Source organism: Epinephelus moara, chromosome 24 (assembly GCF_006386435.1).
Source record: "Epinephelus moara isolate mb chromosome 24, YSFRI_EMoa_1.0, whole genome shotgun sequence".
Classification (NCBI taxonomy): Eukaryota; Metazoa; Chordata; class Actinopteri; order Perciformes; family Serranidae; genus Epinephelus; species Epinephelus moara.
The window spans coordinates 47653088-47680495 of record NC_065529.1 but is presented as its reverse complement, the minus strand read 5'-3'; the positions used below and the strand labels follow the sequence as shown (position 1 = coordinate 47680495).

General features: G+C 41.8%; 1 protein-coding gene across 1 annotated transcript in view; it reads left to right on the top strand.

Moving 5' to 3' along the window:
• ptprt (protein tyrosine phosphatase receptor type T) overlaps positions 1–27408 on the top strand; it is a 531138-nt gene that overhangs the window by 293225 nt on the left and 210505 nt on the right. Inside the window, exons 12-14 of the mRNA XM_050039413.1 lie at positions 1264–1465; positions 5116–5218; positions 11954–12230. Of these exons, the coding sequence (XP_049895370.1) occupies positions 1264–1465; positions 5116–5218; positions 11954–12230 (582 nt within the window). The remainder of the gene's footprint in view (positions 1–1263; positions 1466–5115; positions 5219–11953; positions 12231–27408) is intronic.

Sequence of the window (27408 nt, the reverse complement as noted above, 5' to 3'; positions counted from 1 at the left end):
ATTTTCACAAACGCACGTACTTTATGAGAGGCTGAAATGTGTTTGGGGTTGAATTGCTATTAATGTGTGTTTTTCCCACCAGTCAATACTCTTTTGTACTGACTGTCATTCACAATGACAGCTGTCCTCCAGTGTTCAACCACGTGTGTGTGTGTGTGTTTGTGTGCGTGCAATCATTGACAGTTGTGCATTGTGGAAAGTTGCCAGTAGCAACATTACGACAGACATTGATAGCTCTTTTAACAGAAGAACTATTGAAGTGCTTCTGCCAGTTTAGTGGCCATGGGTCAATTTGCTCAGTTTGTTCCAGTCTCAAAGTGGAGCTCATGTGGAGAAACACAGACCTCTAGTAAAGAGCCAACACCACTTTATCTCCAATATTGATCTGACTGAAGTTTAACACACAGTTTAATAACAGATGAATGATCTTTTGGATTTTCTCCGACATGACATCGGAGGTGGTTCGGAGGTCAAACTCTAAAGCTCGCTGTTTGTTTTGGACTTAAAATGAAAACAACTTAAAAATGATGTAACGTTGCACAGAAACACTCATGGGGATATTCCTCAGTCTAACAAGGGAAATACATGGGCAGTAATTTAGACTTCAGTTAGTCACAAAATCAGAATAATCTGAAATCTAATGTGTTTTACATTCTGAATTTTTTATGTCCGAATGATTAAACTAATTAAGAATAATGTTAGTTCAGGCAGGACACAATGTCAGCTCACATCAGCTGATCTCAAGCAGCCCAGTCAACTGATAAAGCAGCTGATTGATGGAAGGTAGTCAGCTGATAGATCACATGATTCCTTTCTATGCAACCAATTGTTGAATCTCATTCAGGACGCCCTATTTAAACTGCTCTGGCCTTTATAATATAATAATATTCTGTGCCTGTTAGTGGCAAAAACAAAGACTTTTAGATGATGTAGATTAATGGTGCATAAACCAAGATTGGTTAGATTGCAGCCTGTTATGTCGCTTGTATCTGCAAAGGTCTTACTCAATACTGGACCAATTTCAACAATTTTTCATCACATTAGTCACTTTGACACAAATAGCGGGTCAAAAAATAGGAAAGTTACCCTTTAACAAAGTAACACTACACTCAAATAAATAATCCCTAAGGTACAAAATGCTAAGCCAACCCTAGCTGGGTCAAGATTAATTAAACATTTAATCAAATGAACTGAACCAAACTAAATCACATCAAACAAAGTAAAGCTAAAGTGTATAAAAGTGTGTCTCCTGTCTGATTGCAGATTACCTACAAGGCCCTGAGCTCACTGGACCCCAGCGCTGATCTTACAACCCAGAGGGGACGGGTGTTCAGGCTGAGGAATGAGACCCATCACCTGTTCGTAGGTCTCTACCCAGGGACAACCTACTTCTTCACCCTCAAAGCATCCACGAACAAGGGCTTTGGCCCGCCCGTCACCACCCGCATCACCACCAAAATAGCAGGTAAAAATCCTTTGTCATATTTTGTGCTTCTGGAAACAATGTGTTAATTGTCAGTGTGACTGTGTCCTTTCATTTCTGGGGACATTTCTTTGGCACTTAAAGACGCTGGAGGTATTGTTTGTTGGCCAGGTGGTGGGATGGCATGTCACTCAGTTCATCAGTAAATCTTCCAGTCTGTGTTTTTGTTTGTGTCTTTGTCTGTCTGAGTGACCGTTTTCATATCTGTCTGACTTTTCCTCTCCATTTGTAACCTTCTGTTTATGTCACCTGCCTCAATCCAACGAAAATGTCAGTGGCACCCAAAAAAAGGAAAACAATCAAGTTTTGTGGCAAGATCTGTAAAGTGACCGCACATGTTGATGCATTTCTTTATTCTGGAGCAGGAGGACTGCACTTTTCTTATTCCAGCTGTTTTGTGAAGAGCGTTCTTTGTTGTTTAAATGACAGAATTACTAATGCAAAATAAGAACTCTTACTTTTCCTTTCTTTGCATGTCTCTCTTTGTCCTGTATTGCTCTGACTCACCTTGGCTGTCCTTCTCTAGCTTTAGTTAATTCTCCTTCTGTCTCTCTGCTCTTTTTCATCTAAATTCCCTTTCCTCTTTCTGTGTATTAACTGCTTTCTCCCCTTTTTTATTTCTCTATCTCTGTCATTTCATCTCTTTTTTTACTTTTCTTTAAAAATACCTTCCCAAATGGCACATCTGATTGTCTTTCAGTCACAGGTGTTGTTATTTCCATTTCCTCCTCATTGAGGTAGTTGTGACCTTTAGTTTGTGATCGTCCGTCAAGCTGTCAGAGCTAGCATGGAGCCTTCACCGTAACTAACTGCAGTCCTTGAAGAAATGTTCTCAAATTTATGGAAAACTCAAAAAGCAATTTCGGAGAGAAGCACACAGAATGGTCTACAGTCTGTGTTTGAAGGATATATCCAGGATGTCAAACTGACTCAGCAGCAACAACAGGTTAAAAAAACAAAGACAGTTAGAAGCTAAAGCCGAACTATAGGCTACAGATCACAGTGTAAAAGTGAACCACCACATCACTGCTGATCGCTACAGATCACAATGAATATAAAGGGAAACTTTGATGATTTTCAACCAGCTATGTGTCACAGCAGTGTGTGCAGATGAACAGTGTTAGGCTTTCACCCATGCTGCCAGCATCCGGAGCTCCACCAGTGGACAGACAGGGTGCAGGGCTAAGCCGAACATCACTCATCTGCACATACTGCCATGACACACAGCTGGTTGAAAAATGGCAAAGTTTCTCTGCTTCTCCTTATTGGTTCCTGTAGAACAGAGTCGGTCATCATTCAGTGTTATGATCAATAAAAACAGAAAGAAGCATGTGTATAAATTCAGTAGACAAAATACCTTCAGTAGCTACGTAGCTAACCCTACAATTTCCAGGGTTTGATTTGGTTTTGGGATGAAAAAGAAATCTTGTTACCTCACCAGGTACTGTGTGTCACCATTACACATGCCCCGGGCAAAACCCAAAGCTTGAAATACCAGCCTGAAAATGAGGAAAACATAAATTGTCTAGTGTATTGAGCACAGCTGTGTAGTTGTCGGATCATTGTTGGAGTTGGCCCGTGCTACTCTAAGATTGGTCAGTCGCCATTTGAGGGGCGAGACTTAGTCACGGGTCAGCTGTCTTCAGCGCTAATGCAGCCTTGATTCAAGATGAATTCATTAATGGTGGTGACTAATTGCGTTGCATCACAAGCATTAATTGCATGCAGGTTAGTGGGCAGCTGCCAGTGTTCTCCCTTAATTATACATTTGTTTGTAGTGAAGGTACTGAAGCTATGGAACTGGGGGAAAAGCCCTAGGACTCTTTTTTTTCTTATTGCAGTGGTATCAAAAGAGGTATAGACAACTATTATTTATAGTGTTGAGGTTTAAAATTCTGACTTGAACCCAAATATAAGCAGTCCTGATGCTTTTCTCTAGCCACTGAGCCACACCACTGAATCCTGAGTCCTGGTATTGTTAAGTGCTGATTGAACTACAGGGGACTACAGTCCTAATGTGTCATCAGCATGTTATTAGCATCGTCCGATCTGTCAACACCAACAATGATTTTTGCATGACCTTTACACTGAGCCTCCATTACTCCTTCATCTTTTGAAATCTTAACAACATGTTGCTAGAAAAAAAACAAAAAACGGTAGCACTTCCACACATAACAGAGACGTCTCCCTCCAAATGTCACGCCATCCCCAATCTTCATTATCTCATTCAGGGACCCAAGGATGAAGAGACTTCAATTAAACGATGCAGACAGATAGAGATGGATGTACATGGGAGGAGGGGCTGGACTCGTCTTAATATCCTAAATGCCACACCAATCAGGGGAAAAACTGTTGATGTTTTACTCAGACAGGCACTGATGCTGCACCTTCAATATGAGGCCATGACAAATGTGAAATTAAAAACCTGAATGTAATGGGATGTCTGCGGAGTGAAGCGTACATCCATCTTTGTGTTGCTCATAACAGCACTGGATAAGATCACTGTTGTCAGGATGTGACACAATAATGTCAAAACAAAAGATCAGAGCCAGAACAGATCTGTGGATTTGTTTTACATCATATATTTACCTCTGCTGAGATTTATTTCAGTATTAACTCAAGAGGTTGACGTGTAGATGGGGATAAGTACCTCCTGTATTTATGACAAATGGTTGGCCTTGACATGCAGGTTTGTTGACTCCCATTTTGGAGCCTCGAGTTTCGAAATTTGGCGTCACCATCTTGGATTTTTGGAGCCAGAGGTGACTATATGGTGGAGCTAACCTTAACACTAGCTGCTAGCGTGGTTAGCAAGGTGTTTGCTAATGCTAATGATAATTTCCACTAGCAAATAATAAGCTTAGAACCATTAAAACAAAGTGTACTTACTGCAAAAACTTAACATCTGATTTTTGAGGCCATGGTTACGTTGCCTAACCAACGTTGTTGCCGTGGTAGCAACTTGTCAATTGATGGCATCCACCTGTCACTCAAAGCAGCCATGCACTTAATAATGCATAACTTTAAGCCTTAAAAACAGTTTAACGGCTAAATTGTATTAGAATTCAGTTGGCATGAACGGAAAAATTAGCTATCAAGACCAAAACCATTTTTGGACCAGGCTGTAAACAAAGTTGGGCATTTTAATGTGGAGCGTTTATGGAGATTGAGTCACTATTGAAGCCAGCCTTAAGTGGCCATTTGAGGAACTGAAGTTTTTGGACATGTTCCATGTTGGCTTTTGGACATTTCCTGAGTAATCCGAAATGAAAACATACGTAAACCTTTCATGTTGTGTCCTGAGAATTTGTATATCATTTTTGGAGAATGTGCGAAATCTAACATCCCTTTCTCTCCTGCATTGCTTCACTGTCCTTTGACATAAAGCTCATTTTAGACTTTGAAACTTATGTTTTGTTGTGTTGCACCCTTTTGAAAGGTGCCTGTTGGGTTGAGGAAAATGACAGAGGAAGGGGCGGGGTCAGTGTGTTCAGTTACAGTGAATGTTGTTATTGTGCTGGACAATACACTGTGACTTCCTGCTTCATCATTCAGTAAAAGTTACCCTGGTTTGACATGTCAGTTTCTTAAGCTTCATTGTATGTTTTTCTTTTCTCTCTTTTTATCATCAGCCCCGATGATGCCAGAGTACGAGTCTGAGGCTCCTCTGAACGAGACAGAGACCACCATCACCATCCTGCTAAAGCCCGCCCAATCACGTGGCGCACCTATCAGGTAATTTCTTACCTGTATCTTTATTTTGCTTTTTATATAAGTTCCTGTTATGTACTCTTGTTTCCTCTCCTTCCATCTCTTCTGTCCTCTGCTTTCCTCTTCTCCAACCCATTTTGTCCTCTCAACATCCCTCCTACTTTCATCTCTTTCATTTCCTCCTCTCGTCTCCACCCTCTCTTTCTTTTCCCGCTTACATCCACTTTCCTCTCTCTCTTATCTTCCTCAAGGGTCTCTTTTAAAGCCACTGAAATCACTCACACATATAAGTCCAATTTGTATGCAAAGAAACTCGGAGAATGGGACTTCATTTTTTTTATAGATTTGGCAGTGAAACTTATCGTCTTTAGTCACTTGCGTCCTGAAGCTTTAGCCGCTGCCCTGTGGTGATGCAACTCGGAGTGGACATGACAGGCCTAAATGTCTCATGGTAATTTGGCAATCAGTGTCCGGTCACTTTAGACTTGACTGCTTTAACTGAAGCACTCTGCCAACAACTTGTTGGCACAGGGCGATAAAGTAAATGTTTTTAGGGAGTTCTTTCACATTATGTAGCTGTTGTGTTTCATGTTTCATGTCGAACCATTTTCGTCTAACTTGTTGGATGGTTCTTATGACAGAGGACACGGAGTAAATGGCACCTGTTACCTTCTTCCAGGCCTTTGATTTACTTGTCCCTGTCACACTACTACTAACAGAAGAAAATGAAATGTTTTTCTTAACCCCACTTCACCTAAAATAATTTCAATTCTTTATCAGCGTCGGAAGTAGAAGTAGAAGTTTTTCTGTCTCTCCCACGCTTTCTTTATTTGCTCCGTGTTTGCAGGGCTACAGGATGCACCTGTCCATAGTGCTTATCACCTCCTTATACTGTGGCCACTGGCTATTCATGGGCAGTGATGTAATCTATGCTTATTGCTGACAAGCAGGAGCACGCTGTCAATTTACGACTGATTGGCATTTATGAACATACACGTTTGTATGATCATATCTGAGTTTTCCGCAGCGTTCATGAAGATGAGGTAGCTTTTCAGTACCAAGGTTTTTTATGTGCAAATCTACTCACGGATTTACTACCATTTCATGAATGACACCCATTGTGCTTAGTCATTTAATGAATAGCCACCAATCATGTTTTAAAGTTGCATTAGAATGCTAATAATCAGGTTATGGGCTTTAATATTATAAGAGATGATACAGTCAAATCCTTTTCCTACAGTAGTGGTGGAGACAAACAGCAGGTTGCCTTCATTCAGTTGTAAATCTCTTTATAGTACCTAAAATAAAAAAGCGAGCAAAAATACAAAGACACACTCAAGCCTCATTCCTCCAGTCCCGGTCCGCTGCACCCACTGGTTTTGTTTTAAAATGGACACACAGCTAATTCATTCCTGCTCCCCTTCTCATTTTTTCAGCCAGCGTGTTTTTTAATTAAAAGTTCACTTTGAACATGTGATCCCATCCATTTCATTGGTGTAGGGGAGAACATAATTCTGCGGTTGCCTTTAGGGAAATACAGCTTCGACAAGGGTGCATGGAGAATATATATCACTTCAGTTTGGACTTGGGGAAATGGATTTGAGAAATGTGAGCGTGGGTCAGTGGTTTACTGTTAATTTCTGTAAATCCCATACCATATCTTGCCGTTCATCACCCATGCATGGCAAATACATCTCGTGTTGAATTAGGCTGCACTCCAATCACTAACATCTTTATGTGTTTATCAACCCGAGATAAGCTCCTTAACGTGTTTGCTTATTATGTGTGTTTTGTGCAAGTATTACATGTTTTAAGTGCCAACAGATGTAGGTGGGGAAGTAGGGAGAAGGCATCTGTTGGTTAATGTGCACGCTGATGTTTTCTGCAGGAATTGTAGTGTTGTTTTTTTTCTTAATTTATTTATTCTGAGGAGATCAGAGTATCTCAAGTTCAGGAGCTTAGATGAGGAATGTTTACCAAAATAGCTCTGCTAAGAGGAGCAGCTGTTGTGCTTGAGACACACACACACACACACACACACACACACAACATGTATACACACATTAGCATGCATGCTTGTATTCACACATATGTTCATTCTCATACAGATAAGGGTAGCTTTACAGGCTAACAGTGGATGTCCACACATGCTTGCTCACAGACACAAACAAAAATGTATATGCACACACACATACAGATGAAGGCAGCTACACACAGGAAATCATTAGAGGTTGGAGTAAAACATACGATACTATAACAATACGTTGTCCACAATAACGATGGCTTCACGATACAGCGATTCTGCAATACTCGATACATTGCAAGACAATAATCTGCGATACATCATTCAAGTCAGTTCAATTCAATAAAATGTTATTACCCCGAAGGAACTTCTTGTGCCAGAGAATGCTTCAAATGACAGTAACACTAAGTACAGTAACAACAATTTAACGTTCAACCAGTAACAACTAGAACAACCAGGGGTTTTCGTGGGTCAGGGTTACTCACGGGACCTAGTTTTAGAAACAGTAGAGTATTAAATATCTGGCAAAATATACAAATATACAAGAGCAGAAGTGGGGTTTTTTTTTCAAGGAAAAACCAGGGCGTAATAGAGTAACAATAGGAGCAAGCAAAAGTTACTAAAAATGAACAAAAATGGTAAAAAGCAGACTGTGCCTGATAATCAGTACTATATAGTTATATATATTATGATGTCTGTTTTAGGGCCCGACCGATTTATCGGCCGGTCAATTTAATCGGCCAATTATAGCCATTAGAGAATAATTGGCAATCGGCCAAAAGTTGCCTGATTGACGCCGATGTTAACACTTATATTATCATCACTAATAAAATGCAGGGAATATGATGTTTTACTTAGAAATTATGTCCTTGTGTTACTTTTTGCACTATAACCTACCTCTGTTAAATTGGCAATAATAATAAGAACTCTGGTACTGTGAACATACATGTGAATGTCGTAATTCATATAGACTTTGCATGATTATTTTATTTCCCAGAGCCTTTTGCACATCATATTTTTTGATTTATTTTGTGTTCAAATTGTTCATATGCTGCTTGTTTCACACAATTTCTGATAATAAAAGTATTTGAAAATAGTAAAATGTTCTTCCTTCAATTTATATCTTCGTAACGAGTGTTTGAACTATATTTAAGCCGGGTTTTTTAAATTGAAAAACGTAAAAATTTAATCGGCCAATATATCGGTTATCAGATTTTTTTTATTCCATGATATCGGAATCGGCATCGGCCCCAAAAAATCCATATCGGTCCGGCCCTAGTCTGTTTTACTGAAGAAGAAATAAATCTTCATAAATGGGCACAAATCCAACATATTCTCAGTCCCATTTCGTTATAGCTGATGTTCAGTGGACTTTTGATGTCTACAAATAACACACTAGGTATCCAAGGTGCATCTGTTGTTGATGTTCTGGGACACCATGTGAATTTATGCCCGTTGCATGCATTGTTTCTTTTCAAAATAAACTTCAGTTTTCACAATAAATGCACAGTTTCTGCTCGTTAGATGCAGACAGTCTTTTTTTAAAACAAACAATGTCTGTAAAACACCTCATGTTTATGTTTATTTCCTTGCACGTTTATTTCACTGCCAAACCAAATGTGGCACAATATGGTTTCATCTTTTGTCTTGCATATTGCCAAGTCTACATCAATTTTGTTTTTCCCATTTGTGCCGCGAAAGCTGAAAATGGGCCCAGTCTTTCAACTTTAAAGATGGCTATGCCTCTCAGATTTGTTTTCCGCAGCTGCCTGACTCCGCACTATCTGCCGTTATCCCCCTATGAGTTTCGTCTTCACCACAAATCAGTTAACCTCCTAGATACATTTACCCTCATTCACCTGATAAGCATCACGATGAGGAGTCATGGGATAGTGACTCTGCTAAGTCAAATTGGAAGGGATATCCATTTAGAGATCTATTCGGCGCCAGTGTATCAATAAAATATAAGAGAAGGTAATAAAAAATATTCTTGTATCTGTATGTTTGCACAGACAGAACCATGCACAAGGCCAGATTCGCACACATGATAACATGCACACACATAACTGAACCCTGAACTTCATTCCAGCTTTAAACCCTAAAGCCCTTTGAAGAAACAAGCATCAGCACAACCGTCCTCATTTCTCAAAAACTCTTCCACCTTTACAGAATGTTGATAATTTGCAGATAATGTGCCCACTGTCCAGAAAAATGCACACTTTGCAAATAGTTTTCATTTTCTAAGATGTTCCTGAAAGTCTAGAACTCTTCCTCACAAAGACGAGTACAACAGCACTGATGTATATGGAGACACACTGGGACACACTCATAGGAACACCTGTAAGTCCAAAGACAAACAGATGCACACACATACACACACACACTTGAACACACACACTCCCCTATTCGCCCCTTGTACTGGGCCTCTGCTTCATCCCTTGTGCAGCCTCTAAAAGCCATTAGTTTAAAATGGATATTTCACCAGAAAGGCAGAAACAGCAAAGAGAGAGAGAGGGAGAGACTCATCTTTGGTCATCAGCAATTATCTTTTATGAAAGCTGCCAAACGGGAGCCGGGGATAATTGGCCGCGGCCCCCTTCACAGAAACATACATTTCCCTAATTGCGTATAATTGTGAAGTGAGTTCTTGGCGTGGAGGACGGAGGTAATTGCGGAGGGCCGCTGCGTTTGTCCTGACCGCTAAAGGAGCCCTCAGCCATTCATGAAGCCTCTCAGAGTGGAATGGAAACACACACACACACACACACACAAAGTAGCATTAAGTATATAAACACACCCCTACACACCTGTTAGAACACACAGACAAGCACACTTGCTACTGTAGAGCCACATAGACACCTGCTAGAGTGCACATGCACACAGACAGAGCACAGTGAGACACATCTGGACTTATTAATGTGGATAAGAACACACGTGTATGTAAAGTAGGATGTAACCTCTCTCCCCCGCACACACACACACACACTGATATATATTTCTTACTGTTAATTTGTACTTTGCTGCTGAGTCAGCAGGAGAAATGATTTGCCAGCTACTTTGTTAGAAAGTTAGCTGAAGTTTGCCTCCAAAGTAAATCTACCATTTGGAATAAAAAAAAGTGACCCTTGGAACAAATCACACTGCTTTTTACAGAATAGTTGGCATTTTCCTGAGAATTCTTTACAGACCTCAGCCCTCCTCTGCTAATGCTCCTTTTGCCAAAATGGATTTAAAGCACTCTGGAAATTAAAGCTTTTAATGGTGGGAGCTCTGCTGTGATCAAACAAATCACTTTTTTAGCTGAATTAGGCGTCTTTTAAGGTAAAAATGCACCTGTTATTAAGTTTAAATTACAATGGGCTCCACAGAGAATAATGTCCCACCTGTACCTGTTTTTTTCCTTTTTTAATTAAAATTTTATTTTAATTTTTGCATTCACAAGAAAATGAGTTACAGGCGATGTCTCCTACTCTGAACCGCCCCCTCCATTTTCTCCAGGCTCACCACCACAGGGCTGTAGGCTACATAGGAGTCTTAAAATGTCATCTTGTTGTGTTATTGGGTACTAGAATAAGAGTCATAGCTCAAAATCTAAATTTGCACACATACTAGCTGCCACTGCCCAAATGACCTGTGTGCATTTCTCTGTGGAGTGTTTTGATACTTTCATGGTATTTATAAAGCAACTATACTTGCTTTATATTTTAAAAGACATGGAAATTTGACTTTTCACAATCTGGGACCTTTAATGTCTTCTTTAATCTAGTTGAAGGGCACTGGGTTATTTTTATATTGCATGAAGAGGCTTAATTAAAGCAAAGGACAAAGCTCTCATATCCTAAATAAAGAGTGAAAAAAGGCGTGCTGAACTTCCTCAAATTTGAGAGACCAGGGTTTTTCCTGCCTATCTAAGACAAAGGTGGGCTGCCTGGGTGATTTCGGCTGCTGCCTTGGTTAGAGCGTGTGTGTGTGCAAGGGGGGCGTTCAGGTGTAGTGTCTTTTGCGCACACAAATCCATTACTTTCAATGTAGGCACGTGTCATGCACGCTCACAACCCAAAGCGACCCCGTAGTGGCGCGCATTTGGTGTGACACGCTTGTTTTTTCGTCTGGCGCACAGCTCCACGGACCTGCTTCTCCCTCCGGTGTTGTGTCAGATTCCGGTTCCCCCTCGGGCTGTTTCTCTCCAACTGTTTCCCACGGAGCTCTGCCCCGTTTGAAAGGCGAAGGAAGCCAGTATGTGGAAAGACCTCGCCTCCGGGATGTAGAATGTGTATTATAGAAGAGAAACACACATTTCAGCAGACAGACATGTCCTGTGATTTTCAGCCTCCTTTCATATTTAATAGAGGGGGGGCAATACCTGACAGTAATATTCTCAGCTGTCAGGATGTGCCTGCTGTAAAGGGTAAATATAATCATAGAAAGCTGAAAATCACAGAACATGTCTGTTCTGATTATATAAGTCAGCAGTGTAAAGCTCAAGCATGTGGGGGCCTCCTTTCATATTTAATAGAGGGGGGGACCGTATCTAAAAGTACAGCTGTCATGATGCCCCCCGCCACAGGCCTTTGGCACCTTGGTCTCGAAAAAACCCAGGGAAAACCCATCATCTCTTTGATCTCTTGATTAATGACGGGGGCTTTGTTGACTGAGTAAAATGAAACGACAGCTCAAGAGAGATGTGAATGCTTTATTTTGTAAATGTATTTATGTGACTTTATTTGTGTTTACAGCTCCTACCAGCTCGTTGTGAAGGAGGAGCGCAAGTCCAAGACCCGCCGCGCTGCTTCCGAAGTCCCTGAATGTTTCTCGGCTCCTGTCAGCTTCCGCAACGCCTCCATCTTGGACTCTCCGTACTATATCGCTGCTGAATTGCCCCCATCCAGCCTCACGGTTGTGCAGCCATTTACAGTGGGAGACAACAAGAGCTACGGAGGTTTCTGGAATCCTCCACTGTCACCGGCCAAAAGCTACAGCATCTACTACCAGGCCATGAGCAGAGCCAATGGGGTGAGTCTCAAGATTTTAAAAGTACCTTTAATAACTGGACTGGATATTTTCAGGGGTGCTTTGGATTGGAATTATATTTGTCAAAGTCTGATTATAATATTTTGATATATTCATCTTGGTGACTGTTGTGAAATATTGTCATCCTGTGTGGTTCATGAACTCATGACCCTCAGAGCATGAGTCGTAATAACACTGACGATTCTTTGACTTTGGATCCAGTGCCACTAAAAGGTCAAATGTAACACTAACATGGTATCACTTTAGTTTAGAACAGCTGTACTTTGAGCTGAATGCTAACATAGCATGCTAATAATGTATGTTGTTGTTAGTGAGATTTACAAAGCAGTTAGCGGCTAACTCAAAGATGAAGAACAGCAGTTGAAAATGTCCGTAAATTGGGGATATAGTGAATTCAGAGAGGTCTTTACCTTCCAAACAGAGAGTGAGATCAGCCACCATATATAAGGGACAGTAAATGATTGTTTTTGCCATGTTATAGCATTGTTATTGTTTACAAAGTGCTGCCGACGCGTATGTTATATGTCACACTAGAGGCAGATACTGTTTTGTTACACGTCACTCCTCTTTTGCTTCCAGAACTCCGGCATGCTTTCAGTAATCCCACACTGGGATGGCATCATGCTGCTGTTGTTTGGTTCTGTGTACAAAAGCAAAGGCAGCCCTATTGTGCAATACCTGTGTAAAAATGTCTTAATATGAGACTTTAAAGTACTTTTGGCCACGCCTTAACTTGTGATGTCACAGCAGGAGACTAAGCATCAGGTTAAATTTGCAGAGGAAGTAGAGCAGTGGTATCTGGAATCACCCTCTCAGAGTCCTAGTCCAGTAAAGTACAAGGTATGTCACTTCTCATCAGGAAGAAAAAAAAAAGAAGCGGGAATCTTTACTCCCAGAATCCATCAGTCAGTTTCTTTCCCGTCCTCTGCCTGACAATTATTCTGTCTGAAAATATAACAACACCCCGCCCACCTCCTCCACCTCTCCCCTTCTCATAACTCATTCACAACTTGAACTTAGCTTTTGAATTTCCATAATAATCTGAACTCCTGTGAGGGTTGTTTTAATTTTCCACTGCCGTAACCACAGTAACTCAGTTTGGCGAGCGGGGCTGGGCAAGCTGGCTGATGCCGTGATGTAATATCCTCCTCCAGAAGGCAGATTTCCCACAATGCACTCATATGGAGAGAGACTGTGTGTGAGTGGGTGTGGGATGTGTGTGTGTGTGTGTGTGTGGGTGGGGGGATTCTTGCATGATTGAACAAGCGCGCGCGTGAGCAGATGAGCGTGCGTTTGAAAGTGTGTGTTGTTGCTTGTGCTTGTCAGCGCTTTGTATATGCGCAGACCCTAAATCCGGTCACATAAGAATACCTTATTTGATTGGATCTCAGTCAATCCAATCAGTGTGAGGTTCGTTTGGGTCATGGATTGGAGCATTGTGGTGCTGCTGGTAGGGAGGCTTGTTGGCAAAAAGTAAATAGAAAAGCAAGTGGGCCTGTGCAGCCACCGTAACCCAGATGATTTGATGAGGAAGTCAGGCATAAAAAACGGACACACATTCATAAAAGTCATGAATTTATAATAAATAAATATCAGTTTTATAAGTTTATTTTCTCTGCACATCACGTCATCCACCCCAGAGAGAAATTGTTTTATAAAATACCCTTTTTTCATCCCAGCTAATGAAACTTACAGAATGCTCGACTAGTTTTATTTTCTCCTTCGAGAGAGAGACATTAGAGATTTGTCCCAATATTTGTTTTTGGTGTGTAACATTTAGAAAAAGATATCTGCAGTCATAATGTGCAATACAGGATAAACACACATGCACAGCTGTGTTAGATAATAGGTTTGGGGCTAGCATTTACAATATGACAAGTTGCCTAAATTAAACCATAATATATATATATATGATACAACATGTCAATGCACTCTAGAGCAACACATTTAGCATTTTCTGATCTGATGCTCTTATTGGCAGCACATTTTTCAGTACCTTCTAATACTGCTGAAAATCAGCTCTGTGGTGAAGATTCAATTTTTTATTGATCTTTGGTGAAACAGCTACTTGGTTAGGGTAGGGAACGTAGTCGGTAGGAAATGGACCACGAATAGGAGTCTCCCATGTGCGATATGTGGTTGACCCTTCCATTCCAGCCTCCTCTTTCTGCAGAAATTGTAGCTTCATGAGGCCCTGATCACACAGAAAGTGTTTTCGCAGCTGGAGGCGGCTTTTTGTGATTGTTTTTAATGACAATGAAGCTTTTTGCTCGATGTTTTTGCGTTGCGACACGCCTTGTGTTTCTGCGATCTAGGTGACAAGTGTTTTTCCTGGAGCACTAGGAACTCCTCGAGTTTAAAACACTTAAACCTCAGAGCAAAAAAGCGCCCACGTCATCTTTTATCCCATTGTCCAATCAGATGATTTGAGAGGCGGGACCTCTGTGGTCGTCAGGACATCAAGTTTACAGTTGGTAAACAATGGAGGAGAAACTGGTGGTAGCTGTTGCTGGATACGCAGAGCTATATGGCCCAACGATAGACAGCAGGTTGTCAAACTGCCCCTGAGTCATCCTAAAATATGTCTGGAAACGTCCATTCTCTGAACCCATCGGCTGTATTCGGCGTCTGACTTCCGGCAGACAGCGATACAGCCTCTGGGGGCAGACCCCCGATTTTTTGGCATTCTGGTTTGATTTGGGCGGAGGAGGCGAATTTCCGTTTCCGACTTCCGTTTATATATAAGTAAATATGCTGAACCATTGCGATGGATTCAGAGTTTGCAGTGACGCCAATTATGTTCCGCCTCGTTAGTTCACCGCACGGATCGTTTAACCTGGCAACAACTGCAGCCGGCTCAAACGTAATTGGTCAATATTACGTGGACTACAAACAACCGGAAACCAGGGCTCTTCCACTCTTCTTTCGGAGGCAAGATCTCCGGGGTTTGCCTACAGACTCTATATTCACTGAATGTAGAGTCTGTACATAGAGACTAGGAAACGTCCATCATGGAGGCGAAGCTCCTGGACCAACTGGTGGTACCCCCCATGATCCAACCCCTATTTTAGGGTCTCATGTACCCACACAGATCTCCATTTATCTGCTGACAGCCTCTCACCCTCAACCAGAGCTACAGCAAGTACCCTCTGCCTCAACATGTCAGCAACTAGCTACTGATTACTGTGAGAAATACAAAACAAAACAAACAAACAAAAAACGGCAGATTGATTAGATGGGAAGGTTAGTGTAAAGACGTGATTGGGTGGTTGCCTGGCTACAATAAAAAGGCACAGCAATCATTTTTGTTTTTACTAGTGGCATTCAATTAAAAAAAAAACAGGCAGTGCGGTGCACCCCTCATTTTGCAACCTGCAGAACACTTTCTGTGTGATCGCAGCCTTACACTACTCATATAACAGCCACACTGTTTCCTCCTTTGCCCCCATCATGCAAGAGTCCCTAGAAAGCTTCGTCACTTGAACTTCAAATGTCATTTTCGGGCATTTGTGAAATGTTGTTATTTGTTATCGGAGGATAATCTTAATATTTAACTTCTTTTAGAAATAAACCAAAACCTTGACAAAGTATTTTCAACTTTAAAATCCACTTCAGCTAACTGGCTCAGGTAACGCAAGTGTGGAACGTCACCAGGTTGCTTTATGATCCCACAAGTCCTCCTACCTAAATGTATAATATGTAGATATCCACTCTGTGTTCAGAACATGTGCATTTGTTCCGCCATGTAAAAATATGTGGTAGCAGAGAACTTTTATTCTAATCAAATTAAAGACATGTAGACCGTAAACTGTTGCAGAAAAGGCAAAAAATACTGCATTAAAAACTGAAATGAATGTTGAAACAAAACCTAAACCATTGCCTTAGTGACAAAGCAGGTTGTTGGCCAGCCAGCTGAAAAGGCAAGGTTTGGTTTGAGCAAGTAAATCTACTTTATTAAGAATTAGGACGTTTTAAAGGTGCACTTTGTAGGATTTATTTGATAACAATATATAGACTAGGATATTTCCAGAAGTAGATCCTTCATGTGAGCACTGTGAGCTTGCACCAGCATCACTAGCTCATATGTTCTGCAGTTGCCCGAGGATATTAAACCACTGGAGCAATATTTCTCAGACCTTATCAGGAATTATAAAAAGACCTATTGACTTCAATCCTCTGATGGTAGTTCGAGGAGTTATAGACTCAAACATAGTGAAAAACAGTGTGGAGCACATCATGGTATCAAGGTGCTGCATATTGCTCTGTTTGGAAAGGTGCACTGGCTATGTAGAAAATGAGCTGGCTAGTGAATCCAGTGCGACCAGCTGTCGTTTGACTCTGAACAGACTGCCGAGCCATGTCTGTGCAGAATGTCAGTATTTGAATATTTTACTCTTTAAATTCAATATCTCCATTATATACTGTTGCAATAAAGTGATATTTTGTCAATCAAGGATTTAAGTTATCTGCCGTTCTCACAAAGTCCTGTAATTTGTTTAATTTCTCAGCTGTCAGTCATTTTGTGAGAGTAGGTGTCACTTTTTTTTTCCTCAAGCGGTGGATGTCTTAGAAAGAAACTCATTTACATTTTAGAGGACTTGGCTGGTTTGTTGTAGTTTGATCCCATGGATCAAAGTCTGTTTCTCATTCTCTGCGTGTCTTGGATAATCCTGCTGGTTTTCTTTTTTTTTTACCCCCTCTGAGCTCCACCTGTCCATCAAGGAGAACGTCTCTCCACCCTCTTTCTCTTTCATTTTCTGTCACTTTCTCTCTCTCGAGAACATTTAGAAGAAATTGTTCTCTCAAACCACCCACTCTCCATCTCTCCATTGCTCACTGCTGTTGCCTCTGTGCCTCTAATAGGAAAGAAAATCCACCTACATTCTTTCCATGTCTCACTTCCTTTTCTCAAATTATTTATTTTTTGTTTTTTAACCCTCCCTCTGTGTGTTTGTGTCCCTCTCTTCTTCCCCCTCATCTTTGACTCCTCTGTTCCCATTTAACCATTTTCCCTCACACTTCTTTTCTCTCCACCTCTTTTTCCCTCCCACCTTTCTGCTCTTCATCCATACATCATATTTCTCTTGGTTGTTTTTTTACCTTCTTTTTCTTTCATCCTCATTCTACCCTTTTCATTGTTACCTTCTTTTAACCTCCCACCCTGTCTATTTATTCTTTCCTTCTCCTCCTCCTCGCATTTTTCTCCTTCTTTTTCATCATTCTCACCTCATCTCATCTTATCTCGTCTCACTCCCATTCTTACCTTTTATGTTACTCCTCCATGCAACCCGATCACTCAATAAATGTGGAACTTCATGTTTCAACCACGCTGTGGTTAACGTGGTTAGGTTTGGGTGCAAGAACCAATTGGTTATGCTTAAAAAATGTCCTGTTATTCCTAAAATACCAGGTTTTGTTGGCTTAAAGCTGCTGGAAATGCAGCATTGTTTTGTTAAAAGCAACCACTGTTTGTGGCACTATCCCAGCAGGGAACACAGTGATGTCTCACTTAGAGAGAACCTGTTTGTGAGGCACTACACTGGCAGAAAGTACAGTGACATCTTGGCAAAAAAAATAGACACTATCCCGGCAGGAAATGTAGCGATGTGCCTGCAAAAAACAGACGTTTTTCGTGGCACTACCCTGGCAGGAATTGCAATGAGGTCTCTTTCAAAAAGAACCACTTTTCAAGGCACTATCACAGGCAGGAAACACAGTGATGTCTTGGCAAAAAAGACACTTATCATGGCATTATCCTGACAGGAAATGCAGCATGGTCTCTTTAAGAAAGAACCACCTTTCAAGGCACTATCCCAGCAGGGAACACAACAATGTCTAGCTTAGAAAGAACCTCTTTTTGAGGCACTTTCATGGCACTTCATGGCGCAGGAAATGTAGCAATGTCTCGGCAAGAAACAGTGGTTTTTTTGTGGCATTATCCTGGCAGGTAATGCAGTCAGGTCTTTCTCAAAAAGAGCTGCTTTTCAAGGCACTATCCCAGCTGGAACCACAGCAATGTCTCGCTTAGAAAGAACCTCTTTTTGAGGCACTTTCATGGCACTTCATGGTTCAGGAAATGTAGCAATGTCTCGGCAAGAAACAGTGTTTTTTTTGTGGCATTATCCTGGCAGGTAATGCAGTGAGGTCTTTCTCAAAAAGAGCTGCTTTTCAAGGCACTATCCCAGCTGGAACCACAGCAATGTCTCGCTTAGAAAGAACCTCTTTTTGAGGCATGACACAGGCAGGAAAAAGACGCTTTTTGTAGCACTATCCTGGCATGAAAAATAAATAACACAGGGATGACTCAGCAGAAAACAGCAGTTTTTCATGGCACTATCACAGGCAGGAAATGCAGTGATGTCTTGGTGTCTAATTATAGTGGCACTATCCCAGCAGGGAACACAGTGACGTCTTGCTGAACAAGAGCCTGCAGAGATGCTTTTGTGGCACTGTCCTGGCAGGAAGTGTAGCAAAGTCTCTTTCAAAAAGAAGCAGTTTTCATGGCACTATCCCAGCAGGAAATGCAGCGACATATCAGTGAAAAACAACCATGTTTGGAGGACAGAAATACAGCAAAGACTCGCTTGAAAAAAAAAAAAACAGTTTTGTGGTTTGCAGCTTAACAGGCATTTCACCAGCTGTTGGTGTCACCACATCCACTATTTCCATCCACCTCCTGATAACAAATTCAGCTCATATACTGTGTCACTTCGATATGGCACCTATGAAGCGTACAAATGTAGCATATCTGTGGTTTGTAGAAATGTACAATGCCAATATATTCTTGTGGTGACTGCACTGCTCAGTGTTTCCTTTTCTTGCTTGCTTGCACTCCAACCTGCTCCACTTGACCTCTCCTCAACTTTTCTGGTCCCTCTATTTTCTTCCTTTTACCTTTCCTTTCCTTTCCTTTCCTTTCCTTTCCTTTCCTTTCCACTCCCTCCTTCCTCTAAACGTTTTCTGTCATTACTCCCTGTTCTTCCCTTCTTCTTCTTCTTCTTCTTCTTGTCCTCCTGCCTGTCTTTTTCCTTCCTTTTTCTTTCACACACTTCTGCCTCCCTCTTCCTTTTCCGCTTTTTTCCCTTAACCCATCTCTCCTTCTCTCTCCCCCCTCTGGGGTGACATCAGTCTGATGCCAGTCTCTCATCTCCCATCATTGTGCCAATTAGTTGACGCTCCACGCATTAAAACTACTCACCAACGGCAATCTTGATATCTCCCTCGATGTCGTGTAATGTCACACGCACACACGTACATACGCAAACGTACACACACACACACACCACCCACATTAAAGGCAAACACACGCACAGACAAGGATAAAGTGCCGGGGGCTGTAAGTAAGAGAAGTAAGAGCAAGAGTGATCTGGGACTTGGGGATAAGGAACGAAAGGAGGGGGAATAAAAGTCTAAAAAGAGTGAAAGGGAGATTAAAGAAGATATAACACTGGAGGCAAAGATGGAGGCCGGCAGGGCTGAGGAGAAATAGCGGGAGAGGAGAGACATACAGGGGACACGGTTTGCAAAATGAAAGAAAACCAAAGGAAGGAATAAAAACAGTGGGCGAGGAAACAAAGAAAATCTTGACAAACTGCTATGACGTTTGTTTAAGTTTTTGGACCTTTACAATAAGTCCTCCAAAGTAAATGTCTTCAACCTCTTCCAACACTTAAGGGAGGAACCAGAAAGCTGACTGCGAGCCCAGCCAAAAGGATTGGGAGCGTATTGCCTGCAGCAAGGTTCCAGGTTCAAGTGTCGACACACTTTTGGCCTTAAACCTGGCTACCTCCATCAGTCTGCACTTGTCTTGCAAGGTGCTGCAATTCCTATGAGATTGGAGGCAAAGAAAGAAAGGATACAAACCCTGGGAAATGAGAGAGAGCGGACAAAGAAATGAGAATGAGAAGAAGAAAGTATAGAAAGATGGAGGAATGGTGAAAAGCAACCTGGTCCCACCTTGAAGTTGACGAAATCCAGTGCTTGGGCAGTGACTTGTGACAAAAGAAGCTGTCCTTCAACGTCGGCATGATACGTGGCCAGTCGCCGTGATGGTTGAACAGCACTCAGCGGCATCAGAGGAAAACATGGCGGGACAAGAACGAAAGTTAAGGCGGCAAAAGCAAATGGTAAATGGCCACCTGCTACTCTGTAACCCTTCACATGGTCTCACACACTGGAACAGCCATCAGGGGCAATTTGGGGTTCAGTATCTGAAGTATCTTACTTTGACATGTGGACTGGAGGAGCTGGGAATGGAATCCCAGGTCTTCCAATTGGTGGACGACCCGCTCTACCTGTGAGCCACAGCTGCCCCAGTCTGAGAGGGGATGGGTGGGAGGGTTGGTGGATGGTTCCAACAAACACCAACTTTCACCCAGGAGAGCGGTGTTCACGTCCTGTAAGATTATATAGCTTAACCCTGTTCTTTTGTCCTAAACCTAACCGCGTGCATTAGTTGTGGGAGGTCAATTCGCAGTGTTGTACCGATGTCGTGTTTTTATGCAAACTGTACATTTCCTATGAAAACAGAAGTGTATTTTGAAACATGTAACAGGCAGAACTTGACACGGCGTCCCAGAATGTCAACAACCAACACATCCAGGGTACCTCTCACGTTGTATCTGGACATGAATGAATGAACATGAATATGTGACGAGGTCGGAGTGAGAATGTGTTGTGAAAAGAGGGGAATAAAGTGAATAGAAATAAGGGAAAGCGGTTTTCTCAGCATGCCACATCGTTGAACAGGCCGACGTCTTACTCACTCAACGTAGATAAGAGCATCAGTTAAATGGATAAAACACCGGATGTGAAATTCAGGGTGAATCCATGGGAGGGCAGAGAAAGAGATGGATGGATGAGAAGGAAAGACACAAAACTGCAAAGGGAAGTGATGAGAAAAGTGAGCAGGCAGGAGAGGTGGGATTGTCGGAGGAAGACGGCGAGGAGAAATGGGGCGAGAAATGGCACAAAACAAAAGGAAACGGTGGCACACGCGGAAAAACATGCCCTCCCGTGCTGTGAAAAATGCAGCCAGACACCTTTTCTTGACAAGTAAAAAGCCTCAGGGGTTGGCCAAGGTACTCTGACAATCAACGTCATTCTTACACACACACACACACACACACAAACCTCAGAGTGCAGATTTAGGTGGTTGCAGGAGAGCGACATACAGAGAGAGATTTTACCAACTGACAGTCAGTGTCAATCAAGATGCACTCAGCTGACCTGAAAATCCCTAAATGCACTTTTATTCTGTGTGTGTGTGTGTGTGTGTGTGTGTGTGTGTGTGTGTGTTGGGGGGGGGGCTTACTGGGGGAGCTGTTAACAATTGAGAGGCTGAGGACACAGTGTGTGTATTTCTATCCTTGTATGTACGTGTGTGTGTGTGTGTGTGTGTGTGTGTGTATCAAGAGTTTTTGGTACCAGAGAGAGCCGTTAGCTAAACTGAAGTTGTTGAGAAACAAATAGATGGAGGAGAAAGACAGACAGCAAGAAAGTGTGTGAAAGAGTTATGGACTAAAAAAAAAAAAAAAAAAAAAGTTGTTACCCTGGCTACCTTGGGTTGCCTGGGAACCCCAACAGCCAATCGCAGTATCCAAAAGTCAGACAGAAAACACACCCGGTTGGCAATCCTGCCTGTCAGTCAGAACACTGACCCAACCAACTGTTTGATGGTAAGAAAGGAAAAGAGAGGGACGGGAGCAGGGAAGATGGAAAGATAGATGGATGGAAAAAGAGGGAGAGAGCTCACCCACACAGCAGCTGCATCTCACATACACACTTAGTATTCCTGTCAGGCTCCACAAAGTTAACTACTACACACACAGTAACACACACACTGTGTCTCCAGTGTCTCCACCGTAAACAACTCCCCTCCTCTCGTCTCCCAGCCTCTCTGGATGGAGGCAGGGCAATAAATTGGCCTTACATTTATTAACTTTGCTTCTTGCAACCTCCTGAGGTTTAGCCCATTAGCATGAGCGAAGACGAGGCAGCGCCTCTGTTCACAGTGACTGAATCCAGAGCAGCCAGGTCTCTAAATGGACCGTAAATAGGCACGATAGGGCCAATTTCTAGAAACACAAGTCATTGATACTCTGGGAACTGATCTGATTCCCATGGGGGCTATTTGTGGGATATACACCACACTTACCATGGGGACCTCTGCCCATTATGATTCATATATCAAAAACGTTGAAATTTGAGACATCTATTATGAGGCGCTATGTGAGATTTTATTCTAATGATTTATTTATTTATTTTTTAAATATACGTACAAAGTAGCCCAGGCACCAGAGGGAAATGTTGGTTTTGCACATTCCTGAAAACCACTGATATATTACATTTTTACATTCATACGTATCATGTCAATGTTTCTAAAGTGACACAGTATTTGAGCTGACTTTGTCATGTGGAGGTGGCGGGCCAAGCTGCAGACCACTGTTCAAGACCAACAAACAACTAAACTGGGTTGTGTTTTAATGAGTCATTGCTGCATCTTTCAGCTGATTTTCAGCCACCCAACATGGTTGTTTTTTAGTGATCTGCCACCTTGTTTCCAGCCGGGATAGTGTCATGAAAAGCAGTTGTTTTTTATTAAGACTATCCCAGCTGACACTGGGCGAGAGGCAGGGTACACCCTGGACAGGTCACCAGACTATCACAGGGCTGACACATAGAGACAGACAACCATTCACACTCACATTCACACCTACGGACAATTTAGAGTCACCAATTAACCTGCATGTCTTTGGACTGTGGGAGGAAGCTGGAGCACCTGGAGGAAACCCACGCTGACACAGGAAGAACATGCAAACTCTGCACCACCCAAAAATTTAGGGATGGGGGAAAAAAAATCAGTACAACATAGTATTGCAATCATTTTGTGTGGTACTATCAAATCGCTACAGGGACACCAAGTATCAGTGTTTTTATTTTATAAATTATTTATGTCATGAATACAAAATAAACTTTTGGTAGCCTACTAGAATAATATTATCAGGTGCTTTTCCAGTCCACTAGATACACTTTCCTGCAATTAAAGTGACTGACGTGAGATGAACAGACTGAAAACTTTATCTTATTAGATAATAATTGACATAGTTTTTCTTGGGGGACAGAATTTGTAGTTGAGAAAAGGTAATACGTCGAAATATATCCCAACAGATTTTGTCCCAATACTCAGCATATGGTAGAAAATAATATTGTATCATGACTTATGTATTGTTATAATATTGTGTCATGGGGCCTCTGGTGATTGCCTTCCCGAATGAAATCTAACCTGTTAAGGCCCTGACCACACAAATAATGTTTTGCAGGTTGCAACCTTTTTTTAAAAATTGAGTGCCACTCTTGTCAGGCAACCACCCCGTCAAATCCTTACACTAACCTTCCCGTGTCATTAATCTACCATTTTCAATCTACCAGCTCTGGTTGAGGGTGAGAGGCTGTCAGCAAATAGTTTGTTGGGAGATCTGTGTGGGTACATGAGACCCTAAAAAAGAGGGTGGATCATGGGGAGTACCACCAGTTGGTCCAGGAGCTTCTCCTCCATGATGGCTGTTTCTAGGCAGATTTTAGGATGACTCAGGGGCAGTTTGACATCCTGCTGTCTATCTCCGAGCCGTATAGCTCTGGGTATCCAGCAACCGCTACCAACAGTTTCTCCTCCATTGTTTACCAACTGTAAACTTGTTGTTGTGACCACCACAGAAGGCCAAAAAAGGCCAAATCATCTGACTGGACAATGGGATAAAAGACGATGAAAAAAGAGATGATGTAGGGCCTTTTTCTGCTCTGAAGGAGTTCAGAGCGCTCCGGCAAAAATGCGAGGTGCGTCGCAATGCAAAAACCGCGAGCAAAAAGCTTCACTCTCATTAAAAATGATTACAAAAAGCCACCTCCAGCTGCTAAAATGCTTTCTGTGTGATCGGGGTCTAAATCAGTTTTCAGTGAAATTAATGAAAGCAAGAGGTCTCACCAAGTAATTAACCCCTGCACATCAGTTGTTGTTACATAATATCTTTTCATATTCACTGACGAGCAGAAAACATCGAACACACTGATGACTTTCAGAGGTCATCTGTGTGCTAATGTGCAATTCTCAGTTTCTGTACAAGTTACCTTCAGATGCCTACAATCAAAATTATGCATTCATGCAAAGAGAGCAAGGACAGAATCAGATAAAGAGACAGTAAGCAGGTAGATGTTTAGTCAGTCATCAGACAGACAGATGGAAAGCAGACAGAGATGTAGTAGAAGCAGGTGTGTTTAGTCTTGTGGAGAGATCCAGCTTAGAGGCTCACACCATCCATCATCCACTAACATTTATCTTCCCTGCTCTTTAACTTCATAAGCCAGCTCCCAGCGCACACACACACACACACACATAGAAAGGCACACAAACGTGACAATAACAAACATTCAGCCTATGAACAAAAAAAGTGTCTGTCTCCTGTTTTGCCCGTCATTATATTCTTTCTCTTCTGCTGTGACTGATTGATTGCACAAAATGAAAACACAATGTTAAAAAAAATGGCAGGTACTCTGTGTCATTTTTTGACAAACTGAAATCCACTTTCACATAGTGCAGCCACAGTATTTTAGAAACACTGCATATTAAACTTTATTCACTCTGTCTCACAGTTTGCCATTTTTCTCCATCATTTCCTGACAGTGTGACACCTGCAAGTGAATGTCACATTGCAATGACACCGTTCATCAGTCAACGTGATCAGTTTTGAGCAGTGCAGGATGATTTCCTGGCTACCCTCTCTTGTGTGTGTGTGTGAGTGTGTGTGTGTAGCTTATCACTCAGAAATACCAGCTGTCCTCCAGTTGCATGTTGCCTTAAGTGGAACTTGTGAGGTTGTATTTTCAACATCTGAAGTCAAGAAAACAAAATGTTCGGTGTTCAAGTGACTTAAAGGGATAGTGCACCCAAAAATGAAAATTCAGCCATTATCTACTCACCCATATGCCGAGGGAGGCTCAGATGAAGTTTTAGAGTCCTCACAACGCTTGCGGAGATCCAAGGGGAGAGGAGGTAGCAACACAACTCCACCTAATGGAGGCTGACGGCGCCCCAGATTCAAACGTCTAAAAACACATAATTGAAACCACAAAATATCTCCATACTGCTCGTGTCCTGAAGCCCCGACATAAAAAGTTGTTTGGAAAAACACACACAACGCGGTGCCCATGTCTCACGGTCTTGCGCAAGTGCACACATGTGAACGTGGTGCACAGAGAGGCAGTAGGTGGAGTTGTGTTGCTACCTCCTCTCCCCTTGGATCTCCGCAAGTGTTGTGAGGACTCTAAAACAGTCAGTGTAGGGTGGGAGGGCAACACATTTGTCACTCCCAACTCAATTGGGAATTGTGATTTGTTACAGTTGGTCTAATGTAAAGAATAGAGAATTGTAAGAAGTGTAAGAGTAAGAATAAGTCGGTGTCTGACGCGCAAATTAATGACCAAGACAGCTGTTCATGTTCCGTGTAAAAACTAAAAGTTAACAGTTATAACGTGACATTACATGTTTTACATATAGTTATCACACAATGACGTCACTCACGTGATATATCCGTCACATTATGTTACGTTACAGACGTACTTATTTTAACCCAAAACATCGTTTTCATTTTTCTAAACCTAACCAAGTAGTTTGTTTCCTTAATCGAACCACGACTGTTTCTCAACATTAACCACATGTTACAATGTGCTGGGGCTGTGCATCATATACAGACGCTAAATGGTGCCCTGTGTGACGCTGTGAGACGCTGAGGGGAGTGACACAGTGTTGGTATTTGACACTGAGAACAGGTTGGTTGTTGTTACCTTTACTCATTTTTTAATTTATTTTTCCTGCAGGAATAAAACATTTTTTAATACATTTAGAAGAAAATAACTCCTCCACAGCATCACCATCAGCACATGTCACAGCGTGTGAACTGGATGATATCAGAAACTTCCCACTCATACAGTTTTTGTTTGAAAGGACTCTCCTGTAAACACAGATAAACACAACCTCACTTGAAGGCTCTGAGAGACTTCATAATTACCACCCATCATTTACTGCTGCTGCCACTGTAGAGGGCTGAAGTGTTGATATGGAAATAACCAGGCAAACGACTACATAATCCTCACTGTGGTGACCTGTTGAACAAAGGCCCAAAACAAAATGCCTATGGCATTCATTTGCTTAATGACCGTGTAAACACTTTCAAGACCAGCTTAGGTCATCAGATGTCAGAAACCATTATACAGCTGAAACCAGTTCATCTTAATCGATGTCAGTAACATTAACAATGTAAGAGAATGATATAATGAGGTTTTTAAGTTGCTGTGGTGCAGCAAACGGTCTTTTATTAAGTCATAGTGTCTATTCCAAAATACTGAGTTGTAGTTTGAGAGTCAGTTTAGCTTCAGTCAACATGCAACCTGCGCGAAACCTACATTTCAATATACCCAGCATACCCCCTATGGCTGGAAATGCCCAGACTCTCATACATTTTTTTTTTTTCTTTGTCGCTTCGTACTCAGCTTTAAATGTCCCAAATTTAAAAACACCTTATTTGTTGGCACAAATATGGCTGGACATATAAAAAAACTCTCATTAAAAACACCCGCTTTTGTCACCACAAACGCAGCTGGACATGTACTGAACACTAAAGAATATACGCTTGTGTCGTGACAAACTCACCCCAACATATCCCAAACGCTTGTTAAAAAGTCGCTACAAACACAGCTGGACATGTCGATGTCCGACCTATCGAACTCTCATGAAACAACTACTGCTTCTGTTGGTCTTGAACAGTGGTGTGCTGCTTGACAGCCATTTTGCTGAGGTGTCACGCCGTCCACCATCCTCTCCTCTTCCAAACTCGTACACGTAATCTGAACCACATCATAAGTATGAAACATACAAACGTAACATATCTGTGGTTTGCAGAGACGTACAATGCCAGCATTTTATTCTAGCATTGGGCTGTTGTGCACTTTGTGTTGCTTTTTAACTCTATTCCTTAAAGTAAAGTATCAGAAAGAAAACTTCTACTCTTGTTTCTGCCACCAGTGTTCATCTGAAACAGGCCTTATAGAAGATTTCAACTCCCAACACAGGCTCTTTTGTTTCCAGGTTCCAGTTGTCAAAAAAGGG